The 15,346-nt window shown below is 46.1% G+C and overlaps 1 protein-coding gene across 3 annotated transcripts in view; it reads right to left on the minus strand.

Annotated features, from left to right (window-relative positions):
- Nucleotides 1–15,346, minus strand: part of LOC109884497 (serine/threonine-protein kinase 31) — a 39,144-nt gene that overhangs the window by 14,201 nt on the left and 9,597 nt on the right. For all 3 annotated transcript variants that reach the window (XM_031812236.1, XM_031812237.1, XM_031812235.1), the window contains 2 exons: nucleotides 279–429; nucleotides 54–179 (listed from right to left, as the gene is read on the minus strand). In XM_031812236.1, the coding sequence (XP_031668096.1) occupies nucleotides 54–179; nucleotides 279–429 (277 nt within the window). The remainder of the gene's footprint in view (nucleotides 1–53; nucleotides 180–278; nucleotides 430–15,346) is intronic.

Below are 15,346 nucleotides of genomic sequence, written 5' to 3' on the forward strand. Positions count from 1 at the left end.
TGCTCAGGGACAATTGACTAGTAGAAATCTGCTCCATACGACACCAGTCTCACCTGCACTTCCTGTTTGGAAACTTGCAGGTGTTTCTCCAGCTGCTCTGATTGGTTCTGGAGTGTGTTCCTCTCCACCTTCCATCTCTCTGCCTCTTTGGCATAATTAGCAGTCTCCTCTTTCAACTTCTGAAATTACAATACAAGACGATACTCATACATAACTAATGCCCTGGAAAGCTTGCCGTGTGAGTGTGTCAGTGTGTCTCTCCCCTCTGTTTGTTCAACCTGGAGCTCTGAGAGGCTGTCTCTCAGCTGGTCCTCCCTGCGCTGGGTCTCTCGCTCTGCCTTCAGCCTCTGGTTCTCCTCCACCAGCTCCTGGTCCATCTTCTTCTTCATTAGGTTGGCAGCATGCTGGGCTGTGGCCTTGCTCTTCTCCCTGAGCAGGAGTTAAAACACACAGGCTGCTCAACCCTATTCTCTAAAAGACTACTTTGACACTATGGGCCCTGGTAAAAAGTAGTGCTCTGTTTAGGGAATAGGATGTAGGAAATGGGGGGGCATTTTGGACCCCATTTCCTATATATGGGCTCTGGTCAAAAGGTATACAGGGAATAGGGTGCCATTTGGGATGCAGACAGTCATGGGATAAAAACAACCCAGTTAGTAATCACCACTACAAACCACCCAGTTAGTAATGACTACTACAAACCACCCAGTTAGTAATCACTACTATAAACCACCCAGTTAGTAATCACCACTACAAATCACTACTGCAAACCACCCAGTTAGTAATCGCCCACTACAAACCACCCAGTTAGTAATCACCACTACAAACCACCCAGTTAGTAATCACCACTACAAACCACCCAGTTAGTAATCACCACTACAAACCACCCAGTTAGTAATCACCACTACAAACCACCCAGTTAGTAATCACCACTACAAACCACCCAGTTAGTAATCACCACTACAAACCACCCAGTTAGTAATCACCACTACAAACCACCCAGTTAGTAATCACCACTACAAACCACCCAGTTAGTAATTTCTACTACAAACCACCCCAATCACTGATCATCCTGAGCTTGTTGCAACCCCCTACATCTCTAAACAGTCTTTATATAAACATGCTGCAAAAGTAACAAGGTGGCTATGTTACGGTATTCATGGTTCTCCTCACACACACTCAGTCTCACACACCATGTTGATTCTACTGTTTTGGCTGGCTCTCACACACACTCAGTCTCACACACCATGTTGAATCTACTGTATTGGCTGGCTCTCACACACACTCAGTCTCACACACCATGTTGAATCTACTGTATTGGCTGGCTCTCACACACACTCAGTCTCACACACCATGTTGAATCTACTGTATTGGCTGGCTCTCACACACACTCAGTCTCACACACCATGTTGAATCTACTGTATTGGCTGGCTCTCACACACACACACATTGATTATATTGTATCGGCTGGCTCTCACACACACACACACACGTTGATTATATTGTATTGGCTGGCTCTCACACACACACACATTGATTATATTGTATCGGCTGGCTCTCACACACACACACACACGTTGATTATATTGTATCGGCTGGCTCTCACACACACACCATGTTGATTCTATTGTATAGGCTGGCTCTCACACACACACACGTTGATTATATTGTACTGGCTGGCTCATAGCTACATTAACAGTTTAAACTATTAACAGCCTAAACAGAAGAGTCAATCTCCACTCCAGCAGCTTATCATGTTAAATCCCCAAAGCTACTTCCAGCCACCAAACAAGTCAAACATTATTTGTCACATGTGCTGAATATAACAAGGGTTGACCTTACTGTGAAATGCTTACTTACAAGCCTTTAACCAACAGTGCAGTTCAAGAAGAGTTAAGAAAATATTTACCAAATAAACTAAAGTACAAATAGAAATATAATAAAAAGTAACACAATAACGAGGCGATATGCATGGAGTACCGGTACCGAGTTAGTGTGCAGGGGTTCAGGCTATATGCATGGAGTACCGGTACCGAGTTAGTGTGCAGGGGTTCAGGCTATATGCATGGAGTACCGGTACCGAGTTAGTGTGCAGGGGTTCAGGCTATATGCATGGAGTACCGGTACCGAGTTAGTGTGCAGGGGTTCAGGCTATATGCATGGAGTACCGGTACCGAGTTAGTGTGCAGGGGTTCAGGCTATATGCATGGAGTACCGGTACCGAGTTAGTGTGCAGGGGTTCAGGCTATATGCAGGGGGTACCGGTACCGAGTTAGTGTGCAGGGGTTCAGGCTATATGCATGGGGTACCGGTACCGAGTTAGTGTGCAGGGGTTCAGGCTATATGCATGGAGTACCGGTACCGAGTTAGTGTGCAGGGGTTCAGGCTGTATGCATGGAGTACCGGTACCGAGTTAGTGTGCAGGGGTTCAGGCTATATGCATGGGGTACCGGTACCGAGTTAGTGTGCAGGGGTTCAGGCTATATGCATGGAGTACCGGTACCGAGTTAGTGTGCAGGGGTTCAGGCTATATGCATGGAGTACCGGTACCGAGTTAGTGTGCAGGGGTTCAGGCTATATGCATGGAGTACCGGTACCGAGTTAGTGTGCAGGGGTTCAGGCTATATGCATGGAGTACCGGTACCGAGTTAGTGTGCAGGGGTTCAGGCTATATGCATGGAGTACCGGTACCGAGTTAGTGTGCAGGGGTTCAGGCTATATGCATGGAGTACCGGTACCGAGTTAGTGTGCAGGGGTTCAGGCTATATGCATGGGGTACCGGTACCGAGTTAGTGTGCAGGGGTTCAGGCTATATGCATGGAGTACCGGTACCGAGTTAGTGTGCAGGGGTTCAGGCTATATGCATGGGGTACCGGTACCGAGTTAGTGTGCAGGGGTTCAGGCTATATGCATGGAGTACCGGTACCGAGTTAGTGTGCAGGGGTTCAGGCTATATGCATGGGGTACCGGTACCGAGTTAGTGTGCAGGGGTTCAGGCTATATGCATGGAGTACCGGTACCGAGTTAGTGTGCAGGGGTTCAGGTTATATGCATGGAGTACCGGTACCGAGTTAGTGTGCAGGGGTTCAGGCTATATGCAGGGGGTACCGGTACCGAGTTAGTGTGCAGGGGTTCAGGTTATATGCATGGAGTACCGGTACCGAGTTAGTGTGCAGGGGTTCAGGCTATATGCATGGAGTACCGGTACCGAGTTAGTGTGCAGGGGTTCAGGTTATATGCATGGAGTACCGGTACCGAGTTAGTGTGCAGGGGTTCAGGTTATATGCATGGAGTACCGGTACCGAGTTAGTGTGCAGGGGTTCAGGCTATATGCATGGAGTACCGGTACCGAGTTAGTGTGCAGGGGTTCAGGCTATATGCAGGGGGTACCGGTACCGAGTTAGTGTGCAGGGGTTCAGGCTATATGCATGGGGTACCGGTACCGAGTTAGTGTGCAGGGGTTCAGGCTATATGCATGGGGTACCGGTACCGAGTTAGTGTGCAGGGGTTCAGGTTATATGCAGGGGGTACCGGTACCGAGTTAGTGTGCAGGGGTTCAGGTTATATGCAGGGGGTACCGGTACCGAGTTAGTGTGCAGGGGTTCAGGTTATATGCAGGGGGTACCGGTACCGAGTTAGTGTGCAGGGGTTCAGGTTATATGCAGGGGGTACCGGTACCGAGTTAGTGTGCAGGGGTTCAGGCTATATGCATGGGGTACCGGTACCGAGTTAGTGTGCAGGGGTTCAGGCTATATGCAGGGGGTACCGGTACCGAGTTAGTGTGCAGGGGTTCAGGTTATATGCATGGAGTACCGGTACCGAGTTAGTGTGCAGGGGTTCAGGCTATATGCATGGGGTACCGGTACCGAGTTAGTGTGCAGGGGTTCAGGCTATATGCATGGGGTACCGGTACCGAGTTAGTGTGCAGGGGTTCAGGTTATATGCATGGAGTACCGGTACCGAGTTAGTGTGCAGGGGTTCAGGTTATATGCATGGAGTACCGGTACCGAGTTAGTGTGCAGGGGTTCAGGCTATATGCAGGGGGTACCGGTACCGAGTTAGTGTGCAGGGGTTCAGGCTATATGCATGGAGTACCGGTACCGAGTTAGTGTGCAGGGGTTCAGGCTATATGCATGGGGTACCGGTACCGAGTTAGTGTGCAGGGGTTCAGGCTATATGCAGGGGGGTACCGGTACCGAGTTAGTGTGCAGGGGTTCAGGCTATATGCAGGGGGTACCGGTACCGAGTTAGTGTGCAGGGGTTCAGGCTATATGCATGGAGTACCGGTACCGAGTTAGTGTGCAGGGGTTCAGGCTATATGCATGGAGTACCGGTACCGAGTTAGTGTGCAGGGGTTCAGGCTATATGCATGGAGTACCGGTACCGAGTTAGTGTGCAGGGGTTCAGGCGATATGCATGGGGTACCGGTACCAAGTTAGTGTGCAGGGGTTCAGGCTATATGCAGGGGGTACCGGTACCCGAGTTAGTGTGCAGGGGTTCAGGCTATATGCAGGGGGTACCGGTACCAAGTTAGTGTGCAGGGGTTCAGGCTATATGCAGGGGGTACCGGTACCAAGTTAGTGTGCAGGGGTTCAGGCTATATGCATGGGGTACCGGTACCAAGTTAGTGTGCAGGGGTTCAGGCTATATGCAGGGGGTACCGGTACCGAGTTAGTGTGCAGGGGTTCAGGCGATATGCATGGGGTACCGGTACCAAGTTAGTGTGCAGGGGTTCAGGCTATATGCAGGGGGTACCGGTACTGAGTTAGTGTGCAGGGGTTCAGGCTATATGCAGGGGGTACCGGTACTGAGTTAGTGTGCAGGGGTTCAGGCTATATGCAGGGGGTACCGGTACTGAGTTAGTGTGCAGGGGTTCAGGCGATATGCAGGGGGTACCGGTACTGAGTTAGTGTGCAGGGGTTCAGGCTATATGCAGGGGGTACCGGTACTGAGTTAGTGTGCAGGGGTTCAGGCTATATGCAGGGGGTACCGGTACTGAGTTAGTGTGCAGGGGTTCAGGCTATATGCATGGAGTACCGGTACTGAGTTAGTGTGCAGGGGTTCAGGCTATATGCATGGAGTACCGGTACCGAGTTAGTGTGCAGGGGTTCAGGCTATATGCATGGAGTACCGGTACCGAGTTAGTGTGCAGGGGTTCAGGTTATATGCATGGAGTACCGGTACCGAGTTAGTGTGCAGGGGTTCAGGCTATATGCATGGGGTACCGGTACCGAGTTAGTGTGCAGGGGTTCAGGCTATATGCATGGAGTACCGGTACCGAGTTAGTGTGCAGGGGTTCAGGCTATATGCAGGGAGTACCGGTACCGAGTTAGTGTGCAGGGGTTCAGGCTGTATGCATGGAGTACCGGTACCGAGTTAGTGTGCAGGGGTTCAGGCTATATGCAGGGAGTACCGGTACCGAGTTAGTGTGCAGGGGTTCAGGCTGTATGCATGGAGTACCGGTACCGAGTTAGTGTGCAGGGGTTCAGGCTGTATGCATGGAGTACCGGTACCGAGTTAGTGTGCAGGGGTTCAGGCGATATGCATGGAGTACCGGTACCGAGTTAGTGTGCAGGGGTTCAGGCTATATGCATGGGGTACCGGTACCGAGTTAGTGTGCAGGGGTTCAGGTTATATGCATGGAGTACCGGTACCGAGTTAGTGTGCAGGGGTTCAGGCTATATGCATGGAGTACCGGTACCGAGTTAGTGTGCAGGGGTTCAGGCTATATGCATGGAGTACCGGTACCGAGTTAGTGTGCAGGGGTTCAGGCTGTATGCATGGAGTACCGGTACCGAGTTAGTGTGCAGGGGTTCAGGCTATATGCAGGGGGTACCGGTACAGAGTTAGTGTGCAGGGGTTCAGGCTATATGCATGGAGTACCGGTACCGAGTTAGTGTGCAGGGGTTCAGGCTGTATGCATGGAGTACCGGTACCGAGTTAGTGTGCAGGGGTTCAGGCTATATGCATGGAGTACCGGTACCGAGTTAGTGTGCAGGGGTTCAGGCTGTATGCATGGAGTACCGGTACCGAGTTAGTGTGCAGGGGTTCAGGCTATATGCATGGAGTACCGGTACCGAGTTAGTGTGCAGGGGTTCAGGCTATATGCATGGAGTACCGGTACCGAGTTAGTGTGCAGGGGTTCAGGCTATATGCATGGAGTACCGGTACCGAGTTAGTGTGCAGGGGTTCAGGCTATATGCATGGAGTACCGGTACCGAGTTAGTGTGCAGGGGTTCAGGCGATATGCATGGAGTACCGGTACCCGAGTTAGTGTGCAGGGGTTCAGGCTATATGCATGGAGTACCGGTACCGAGTTAGTGTGCAGGGGTTCAGGCGATATGCATGGAGTACCGGTACCGAGTTAGTGTGCAGGGGTTCAGGCTATATGCATGGAGTACCGGTACCGAGTTAGTGTGCAGGGGTTCAGGCTATATGCATGGAGTACCGGTACCGAGTTAGTGTGCAGGGGTTCAGGCTATATGCATGGAGTACCGGTACCGAGTTAGTGTGCAGGGGTTCAGGCTATATGCATGGAGTACCGGTACCGAGTTAGTGTGCAGGGGTTCAGGCTATATGCATGGAGTACCGGTACCGAGTTAGTGTGCAGGGGTTCAGGCTATATGCATGGAGTACCGGTACCGAGTTAGTGTGCAGGGGTTCAGGCTATATGCATGGAGTACCGGTACCGAGTTAGTGTGCAGGGGTTCAGGCTATATGCATGGAGTACCGGTACCGAGTTAGTGTGCAGGGGTTCAGGTTATATGCATGGAGTACCGGTACCGAGTTAGTGTGCAGGGGTTCAGGCTATATGCATGGAGTACCGGTACCGAGTTAGTGTGCAGGGGTTCAGGCTATATGCATGGAGTACCGGTACCGAGTTAGTGTGCAGGGGTTCAGGCTATATGCATGGAGTACCGGTACCGAGTTAGTGTGCAGGGGTTCAGGCTATATGCATGGAGTACCGGTACCGAGTTAGTGTGCAGGGGTTCAGGCTATATGCATGGAGTACCGGTACCGAGTTAGTGTGCAGGGGTTCAGGCTATATGCATGGGGTACCGGTACCGAGTTAGTGTGCAGGGGTTCAGGCTATATGCATGGAGTACCGGTACCGAGTTAGTGTGCAGGGGTTCAGGCTATATGCAGGGGGTACCGGTACCGAGTTAGTGTGCAGGGGTTCAGGCTATATGCAGGGGGGTACCGGTACCGAGTTAGTGTGCAGGGGTTCAGGCTATATGCAGGGGGTACCGGTACCGAGTTAGTGTGCAGGGGTTCAGGCTATATGCATGGAGTACCGGTACCGAGTTAGTGTGCAGGGGTTCAGGCTATATGCATGGGGTACCGGTACCGAGTTAGTGTGCAGGGGTTCAGGCTATATGCATGGAGTACCGGTACCGAGTTAGTGTGCAGGGGTTCAGGCTATATGCATGGAGTACCGGTACCGAGTTAGTGTGCAGGGGTTCAGGCTATATGCATGGAGTACCGGTACCGAGTTAGTGTGCAGGGGTTCAGGCTATATGCATGGAGTACCGGTACCGAGTTAGTGTGCAGGGGTTCAGGCTATATGCATGGAGTACCGGTACCAAGTTAGTGTGCAGGGGTTCAGGCTATATGCATGGAGTACCGGTACCGAGTTAGTGTGCAGGGGTTCAGGCTATATGCATGGGGTACCGGTACCGAGTTAGTGTGCAGGGGTTCAGGCTATATGCATGGGGTACCGGTACCGAGTTAGTGTGCAGGGGTTCAGGCTATATGCATGGGGTACCGGTACCGAGTTAGTGTGCAGGGGTTCAGGCTATATGCATGGGGTACCGGTACCGAGTTAGTGTGCAGGGGTTCAGGCTATATGCATGGGGTACCGGTACCGAGTTAGTGTGCAGGGGTTCAGGCTATATGCATGGGGTACCGGTACCGAGTTAGTGTGCAGGGGTTCAGGTTATTTGAGGTTCATTTGTACATGTAGGTAGGGGTAAAGTGACTATGCATAGATAATAAACAGAGAGTAGCAGCAGTGGACATGTAGGTAGGGGGTAAAGTGACTATGCATAGATAATAACAGAGAGTAGCAGCAGTGGACATGTAGGTAGGGGTAAAGTGACTATGCATAGATAATAAACAGAGAGTAGCAGCAGTGGACATGTAGGTAGGGGTGAAGTGACTATGCATAGATAATAAACAGAGAGTAGCAGCAGTGGACATGTAGGTAGGGGTGAAGTGACTATGCATAGATAATAAACAGAGAGTAGCAGCAGTGGACATGTAGGTAGGGGTGAAGTGACTATGCATAGATAATAAACAGAGAGTAGCAGCAGTGGACATGTAGGTAGGGGTGAAGTGACTATGTATAGATAATAAACAGAGAGTAGCAGCAGTGTACATGTAGGTAGGGGTAAAGTGACTATGCATAGATAATAAACAGAGAGTAGCAGCAGTGGACATGTAGGTAGGGGTGAAGTGACTATGCATAGATAATAAACAGAGAGTAGCAGCAGTGGACATGTAGGTAGGGGTAAAGTGACTATGTATAGATAATAAACAGAGAGTAGCAGCAGTGTACATGTAGGTAGGGGTAAAGTGACTATGTATAGATAATAAACAGAGAGTAGCAGCAGTGTACATGTAGGTAGGGGTAAAGTGACTATGTATAGATAATAAACAGAGAGTAGCAGCAGTGTACATGTAGGTAGGGGTGAAGTGACTATGCATAGATAATAAACAGAGAGTAGCAGCAGTGGACATGTAGGTAGGGGTGAAGTGACTATGCATAGATAATAAACAGAGAGTAGCAGCAGTGGACATGTAGGTAGGGGTAAAGTGACTATGCATAGATAATAAACAGAGAGTAGCAGCAGTGTACATGTAGGTAGGGGTAAAGTGACTATGTATAGATAATAAACAGAGAGTAGCAGCAGTGTACATGTAGGTAGGGGTAAAGTGACTATGCATAGATAATAAACAGAGAGTAGCAGCAGTGTACATGTAGGTAGGGGTAAAGTGACTATGCATAGATAATAAACAGAGAGTAGCAGCAGTGTACATGTAGGTAGGGGTGAAGTGACTATGCATAGATAATAAACAGAGAGTAGCAGCAGTGTACATGTAGGTAGGGGTAAAGTGACTATGCATAGATAATAAACAGAGAGTAGCAGCAGTGTACATGTAGGTAGGGGTAAAGTGACTATGCATAGATAATAAACAGAGAGTAGCAGCAGTGTACATGTAGGTAGGGGTGAAGTGACTATGCATAGATAATAAACAGAGAGTAGCAGCAGTGTACATGTAGGTAGGGGTGAAGTGACTATGCATAGATAATAAACAGAGAGTAGCAGCAGTGTACATGTAGGTAGGGGTAAAGTGACTATGCATAGATAATAAACAGAGAGTAGCAGCAGTGTACATGTAGGTAGGGGTGAAGTGACTATGCATAGATAATAAACAGAGAGTAGCAGCAGTGTACATGTAGGTAGGGGTAAAGTGACTATGCATAGATAATAAACAGAGAGTACATGTAGGTAGGGGTGAAGTGACTATGCATAGATAATAAACAGCGAGTAGCAGCAGTGTACATGTAGGTAGGGGTAAAGTGACTATGCATAGATAATAAACAGAGAGTAGCAGCAGTGGACATGTAGGTAGGGGTAAAGTGACTATGCATAGATAATAAACAGCAAGTAGCAGCAGTGTACATGTAGGTAGGGGTAAAGTGACTATGCATAGATAATAAACAGAGAGTAGCAGCAGTGTACATGTAGGTAGGGGTAAAGTGACTATGCATAGATAATAAACAGAGAGTAGCAGCAGTGTACATGTAGGTAGGGGTGAAGTGACTATGCATTGATAATAAACAGAGAGTAGCAGCAGTGTACATGTAGGTAGGGGTAAAGTGACTATGCATAGATAATAAACAGAGAGTACATGTAGGTAGGGGTAAAGTGACTATGCATAGATAATAAACAGAGAGTAGCAGCAGTGTACATGTAGGTAGGGGTGAAGTGACTATGCATAGATAATAAACAGAGAGTAGCAGCAGTGGACATGTAGGTAGGGGTGAAGTGACTATGCATAGATAATAAACAGAGAGTAGCAGCAGTGTACATGTAGGTAGGGGTGAAGTGACTATGCATAGATAATAAACAGAGAGTAGCAGCAGTGTACATGTAGGTAGGGGTGAAGTGACTATGCATAGATAATAAACAGAGAGTAGCAGCAGTGTACATGTAGGTAGGGGTAAAGTGACTATGTATAGATAATAAACAGAGAGTAGCAGCAGTGTACATGTAGGTAGGGGTGAAGTGACTATGCATAGATAATAAACAGAGAGTAGCAGCAGTGTACATGTAGGTAGGGGTAAAGTGACTATGTATAGATAATAAACAGAGAGTACATGTAGGTAGGGGTAAAGTGACTATGCATAGATAATAAACAGAGAGTAGCAGCAGTGTACATGTAGGTAGGGGTAAAGTGACTATGTATAGATAATAAACAGAGAGTAGCAGCAGTGTACATGTAGGTAGGGGTGAAGTGACTATGTATAGATAATAAACAGAGAGTAGCAGCAGTGTACATGTAGGTAGGGGTAAAGTGACTATGTATAGATAATAAACAGAGAGTAGCAGCAGTGTACATGTAGGTAGGGGTAAAGTGACTATGCATAGATAATAAACAGAGAGTACATGTAGGTAGGGGTAAAGTGACTATGCATAGATAATAAACAGAGAGTACATGTAGGTAGGGGTAAAGTGACTATGCATAGATAATAAACAGAGAGTAGCAGCAGTGTACATGTAGGTAGGGGTAAAGTGACTATGCATAGATAATAAACAGAGAGTACATGTAGGTAGGGGTAAAGTGACTATGCATAGATAATAAACAGCGAGTAGCAGCAGTGTACATGTAGGTAGGGGTGAAGTGACTATGCATAGATAATAAACAGAGAGTACATGTAGGTAGGGGTAAAGTGACTATGCATAGATAATAAACAGAGAGTAGCAGCAGTGTACATGTAGGTAGGGGTGAAGTGACTATGCATAGATAATAAACAGAGAGTAGCAGCAGTGTACATGTAGGTAGGGGTGAAGTGACTATGCATAGATAATAAACAGAGAGTACATGTAGGTAGGGGTGAAGTGACTATGCATAGATAATAAACAGAGAGTAGCAGCAGTGTACATGTAGGTAGGGGTGAAGTGACTATGCATAGATAATAAACAGAGAGTAGCAGCAGTGTACATGTAGGTAGGGGTGAAGTGACTATGCATAGATAATAAACAGAGAGTAGCAGCAGTGTACATGTAGGTAGGGGTGAAGTGACTATGTATAGATAATAAACAGAGAGTACATGTAGGTAGGGGTGAAGTGACTATGCATAGATAATAAACAGAGAGTAGCAGCAGTGTACATGTAGGTAGGGGTAAAGTGACTATGTATAGATAATAAACAGAGAGTAGCAGCAGTGTACATGTAGGTAGGGGTGAAGTGACTATGTATAGATAATAAACAGAGAGTAGCAGCAGTGTACATGTAGGTAGGGGTAAAGTGACTATGCATAGATAATAAACAGAGAGTAGCAGCAGTGTACATGTAGGTAGGGGTAAAGTGACTATGCATAGATAATAAACAGAGAGTAGCAGCAGTGTACATGTAGGTAGGGGTAAAGTGACTATGCATAGATAATAAACAGAGAGTAGCAGCAGTGTACATGTAGGTAGGGGTGAAGTGACTATGTATAGATAATAAACAGAGAGTAGCAGCAGTGTACATGTAGGTAGGGGTAAAGTGACTATGCATAGATAATAAACAGAGAGTAGCAGCAGTGTACATGTAGGTAGGGGTAAAGTGACTATACATAGATAATAAACAGAGAGTAGCAGCAGTGTACATGTAGGTAGGGGTAAAGTGACTATGCATAGATAATAAACAGAGAGTAGCAGCAGTGTACATGTAGGTAGGGGTAAAGTGACTATGCATAGATAATAAACAGAGAGTAGCAGCAGTGTACATGTAGGTAGGGGTAAAGTGACTATGCATAGATAATAAACAGAGAGTAGCAGCAGTGTACATGTAGGTAGGGGTGAAGTGACTATGTATAGATAATAAACAGGGAGTAGCAGCAGTGTACATGTAGGTAGGGGTAAAGTGACTATGCATAGATAATAAACAGAGAGTAGCAGCAGTGTACATGTAGGTAGGGGTGAAGTGACTATGTATAGATAATAAACAGAGAGTAGCAGCAGAGTACATGTAGGTAGGGGTAAAGTGACTATGTATAGATAATAAACAGAGAGTAGCAGCAGTGTACATGTAGGTAGGGGTGAAGTGACTATGCATAGATAATAAACAGAGAGTAGCAGCAGTGTACATGTAGGTAGGGGTAAAGTGACTATGTATAGATAATAAACAGAGAGTAGCAGCAGTGTACATGTAGGTAGGGGTAAAGTGACTATGCATAGATAATAAACAGAGAGTAGCAGCAGTGTACATGTAGGTAGGGGTGAAGTGACTATGCATAGATAATAAACAGAGAGTAGCAGCAGTGTACATGTAGGTAGGGGTAAAGTGACTATGCATAGATAATAAACAGAGAGTAGCAGCAGTGTACATGTAGGTAGGGGTAAAGTGACTATGCATAGATAATAAACAGAGAGTAGCAGCAGTGTACATGTAGGTAGGGGTAAAGTGACTATGTATAGATAATAAACAGAGAGTAGCAGCAGTGTACATGTAGGTAGGGGTGAAGTGACTATGTATAGATAATAAACAGAGAGTAGCAGCAGTGTACATGTAGGTAGGGGTAAAGTGACTATGTATAGATAATAAACAGAGAGTAGCAGCAGTGTACATGTAGGTAGGGGTAAAGTGACTATGCATAGATAATAAACAGAGAGTACATGTAGGTAGGGGTAAAGTGACTATGCATAGATAATAAACAGAGAGTAGCAGCAGTGTACATGTAGGTAGGGGTAAAGTGACTATGCATAGATAATAAACAGAGAGTACATGTAGGTAGGGGTAAAGTGACTATGCATAGATAATAAACAGCGAGTAGCAGCAGTGTACATGTAGGTAGGGGTGAAGTGACTATGCATAGATAATAAACAGAGAGTACATGTAGGTAGGGGTAAAGTGACTATGCATAGATAATAAACAGAGAGTAGCAGCAGTGTACATGTAGGTAGGGGTGAAGTGACTATGCATAGATAATAAACAGAGAGTAGCAGCAGTGTACATGTAGGTAGGGGTGAAGTGACTATGCATAGATAATAAACAGAGAGTACATGTAGGTAGGGGTGAAGTGACTATGCATAGATAATAAACAGAGAGTAGCAGCAGTGTACATGTAGGTAGGGGTGAAGTGACTATGCATAGATAATAAACAGAGAGTAGCAGCAGTGTACATGTAGGTAGGGGTGAAGTGACTATGTATAGATAATAAACAGAGAGTACATGTAGGTAGGGGTGAAGTGACTATGCATAGATAATAAACAGAGAGTAGCAGCAGTGTACATGTAGGTAGGGGTAAAGTGACTATGTATAGATAATAAACAGAGAGTAGCAGCAGTGTACATGTAGGTAGGGGTGAAGTGACTATGTATAGATAATAAACAGAGAGTAGCAGCAGTGTACATGTAGGTAGGGGTAAAGTGACTATGCATAGATAATAAACAGAGAGTAGCAGCAGTGTACATGTAGGTAGGGGTAAAGTGACTATGCATAGATAATAAACAGAGAGTAGCAGCAGTGTACATGTAGGTAGGGGTAAAGTGACTATGCATAGATAATAAACAGAGAGTAGCAGCAGTGTACATGTAGGTAGGGGTGAAGTGACTATGTATAGATAATAAACAGAGAGTAGCAGCAGTGTACATGTAGGTAGGGGTAAAGTGACTATGCATAGATAATAAACAGAGAGTAGCAGCAGTGTACATGTAGGTAGGGGTAAAGTGACTATGCATAGATAATAAACAGAGAGTAGCAGCAGTGTACATGTAGGTAGGGGTAAAGTGACTATGCATAGATAATAAACAGAGAGTAGCAGCAGTGTACATGTAGGTAGGGGTAAAGTGACTATGCATAGATAATAAACAGAGAGTAGCAGCAGTGTACATGTAGGTAGGGGTAAAGTGACTATGCATAGATAATAAACAGAGAGTAGCAGCAGTGTACATGTAGGTAGGGGTGAAGTGACTATGTATAGATAATAAACAGGGAGTAGCAGCAGTGTACATGTAGGTAGGGGTAAAGTGACTATGCATAGATAATAAACAGAGAGTAGCAGCAGTGTACATGTAGGTAGGGGTGAAGTGACTATGTATAGATAATAAACAGAGAGTAGCAGCAGAGTACATGTAGGTAGGGGTAAAGTGACTATGTATAGATAATAAACAGAGAGTAGCAGCAGTGTACATGTAGGTAGGGGTGAAGTGACTATGCATAGATAATAAACAGAGAGTAGCAGCAGTGTACATGTAGGTAGGGGTAAAGTGACTATGTATAGATAATAAACAGAGAGTAGCAGCAGTGTACATGTAGGTAGGGGTAAAGTGACTATGCATAGATAATAAACAGAGAGTAGCAGCAGTGTACATGTAGGTAGGGGTGAAGTGACTATGCATAGATAATAAACAGAGAGTAGCAGCAGTGTACATGTAGGTAGGGGTAAAGTGACTATGCATAGATAATAAACAGAGAGTAGCAGCAGTGTACATGTAGGTAGGGGTAAAGTGACTATGCATAGATAATAAACAGAGAGTAGCAGCAGTGTACATGTAGGTAGGGGTAAAGTGACTATGTATAGATAATAAACAGAGAGTAGCAGCAGTGTACATGTAGGTAGGGGTGAAGTGACTATGCATAGATAATAAACAGAGAGTACATGTAGGTAGGGGTGAAGTGACTATGCATAGATAATAAACAGCGAGTACATGTAGGTAGGGGTAAAGTGACTATGTATAGATAATAAACAGAGAGTAGCAGCAGTGTACATGTAGGTAGGGGTAAAGTGACTATGCATAGATAATAAACAGAGAGTAGCAGCAGTGTACATGTAGGTAGGGGTAAAGTGACTATGCATAGATAATAAACAGAGAGTAGCAGCAGTGGACATGTAGGTAGGGGTGAAGTGACTATGTATAGATAATAAACAGAGAGTAGCAGCAGTGGACATGTAGGTAGGGGTAAAGTGACTATGCATAGATAATAAACAGAGAGTAGCAGCAGTGGACATGTAGGTAGGGGTAAAGTGACTATGCATAGATAATAAACAGAGAGTAGCAGCAGTGGACATGTAGGTAGGGGTGAAGTGACTATGTATAGATAATAAACAGAGAGTAGCAGCAGTGTACATGTA

This window comes from Oncorhynchus kisutch, unplaced genomic scaffold, assembly GCF_002021735.2.
Source record: "Oncorhynchus kisutch isolate 150728-3 unplaced genomic scaffold, Okis_V2 Okis02a-Okis13b_hom, whole genome shotgun sequence".
Taxonomy (NCBI): Eukaryota; Metazoa; Chordata; class Actinopteri; order Salmoniformes; family Salmonidae; genus Oncorhynchus; species Oncorhynchus kisutch.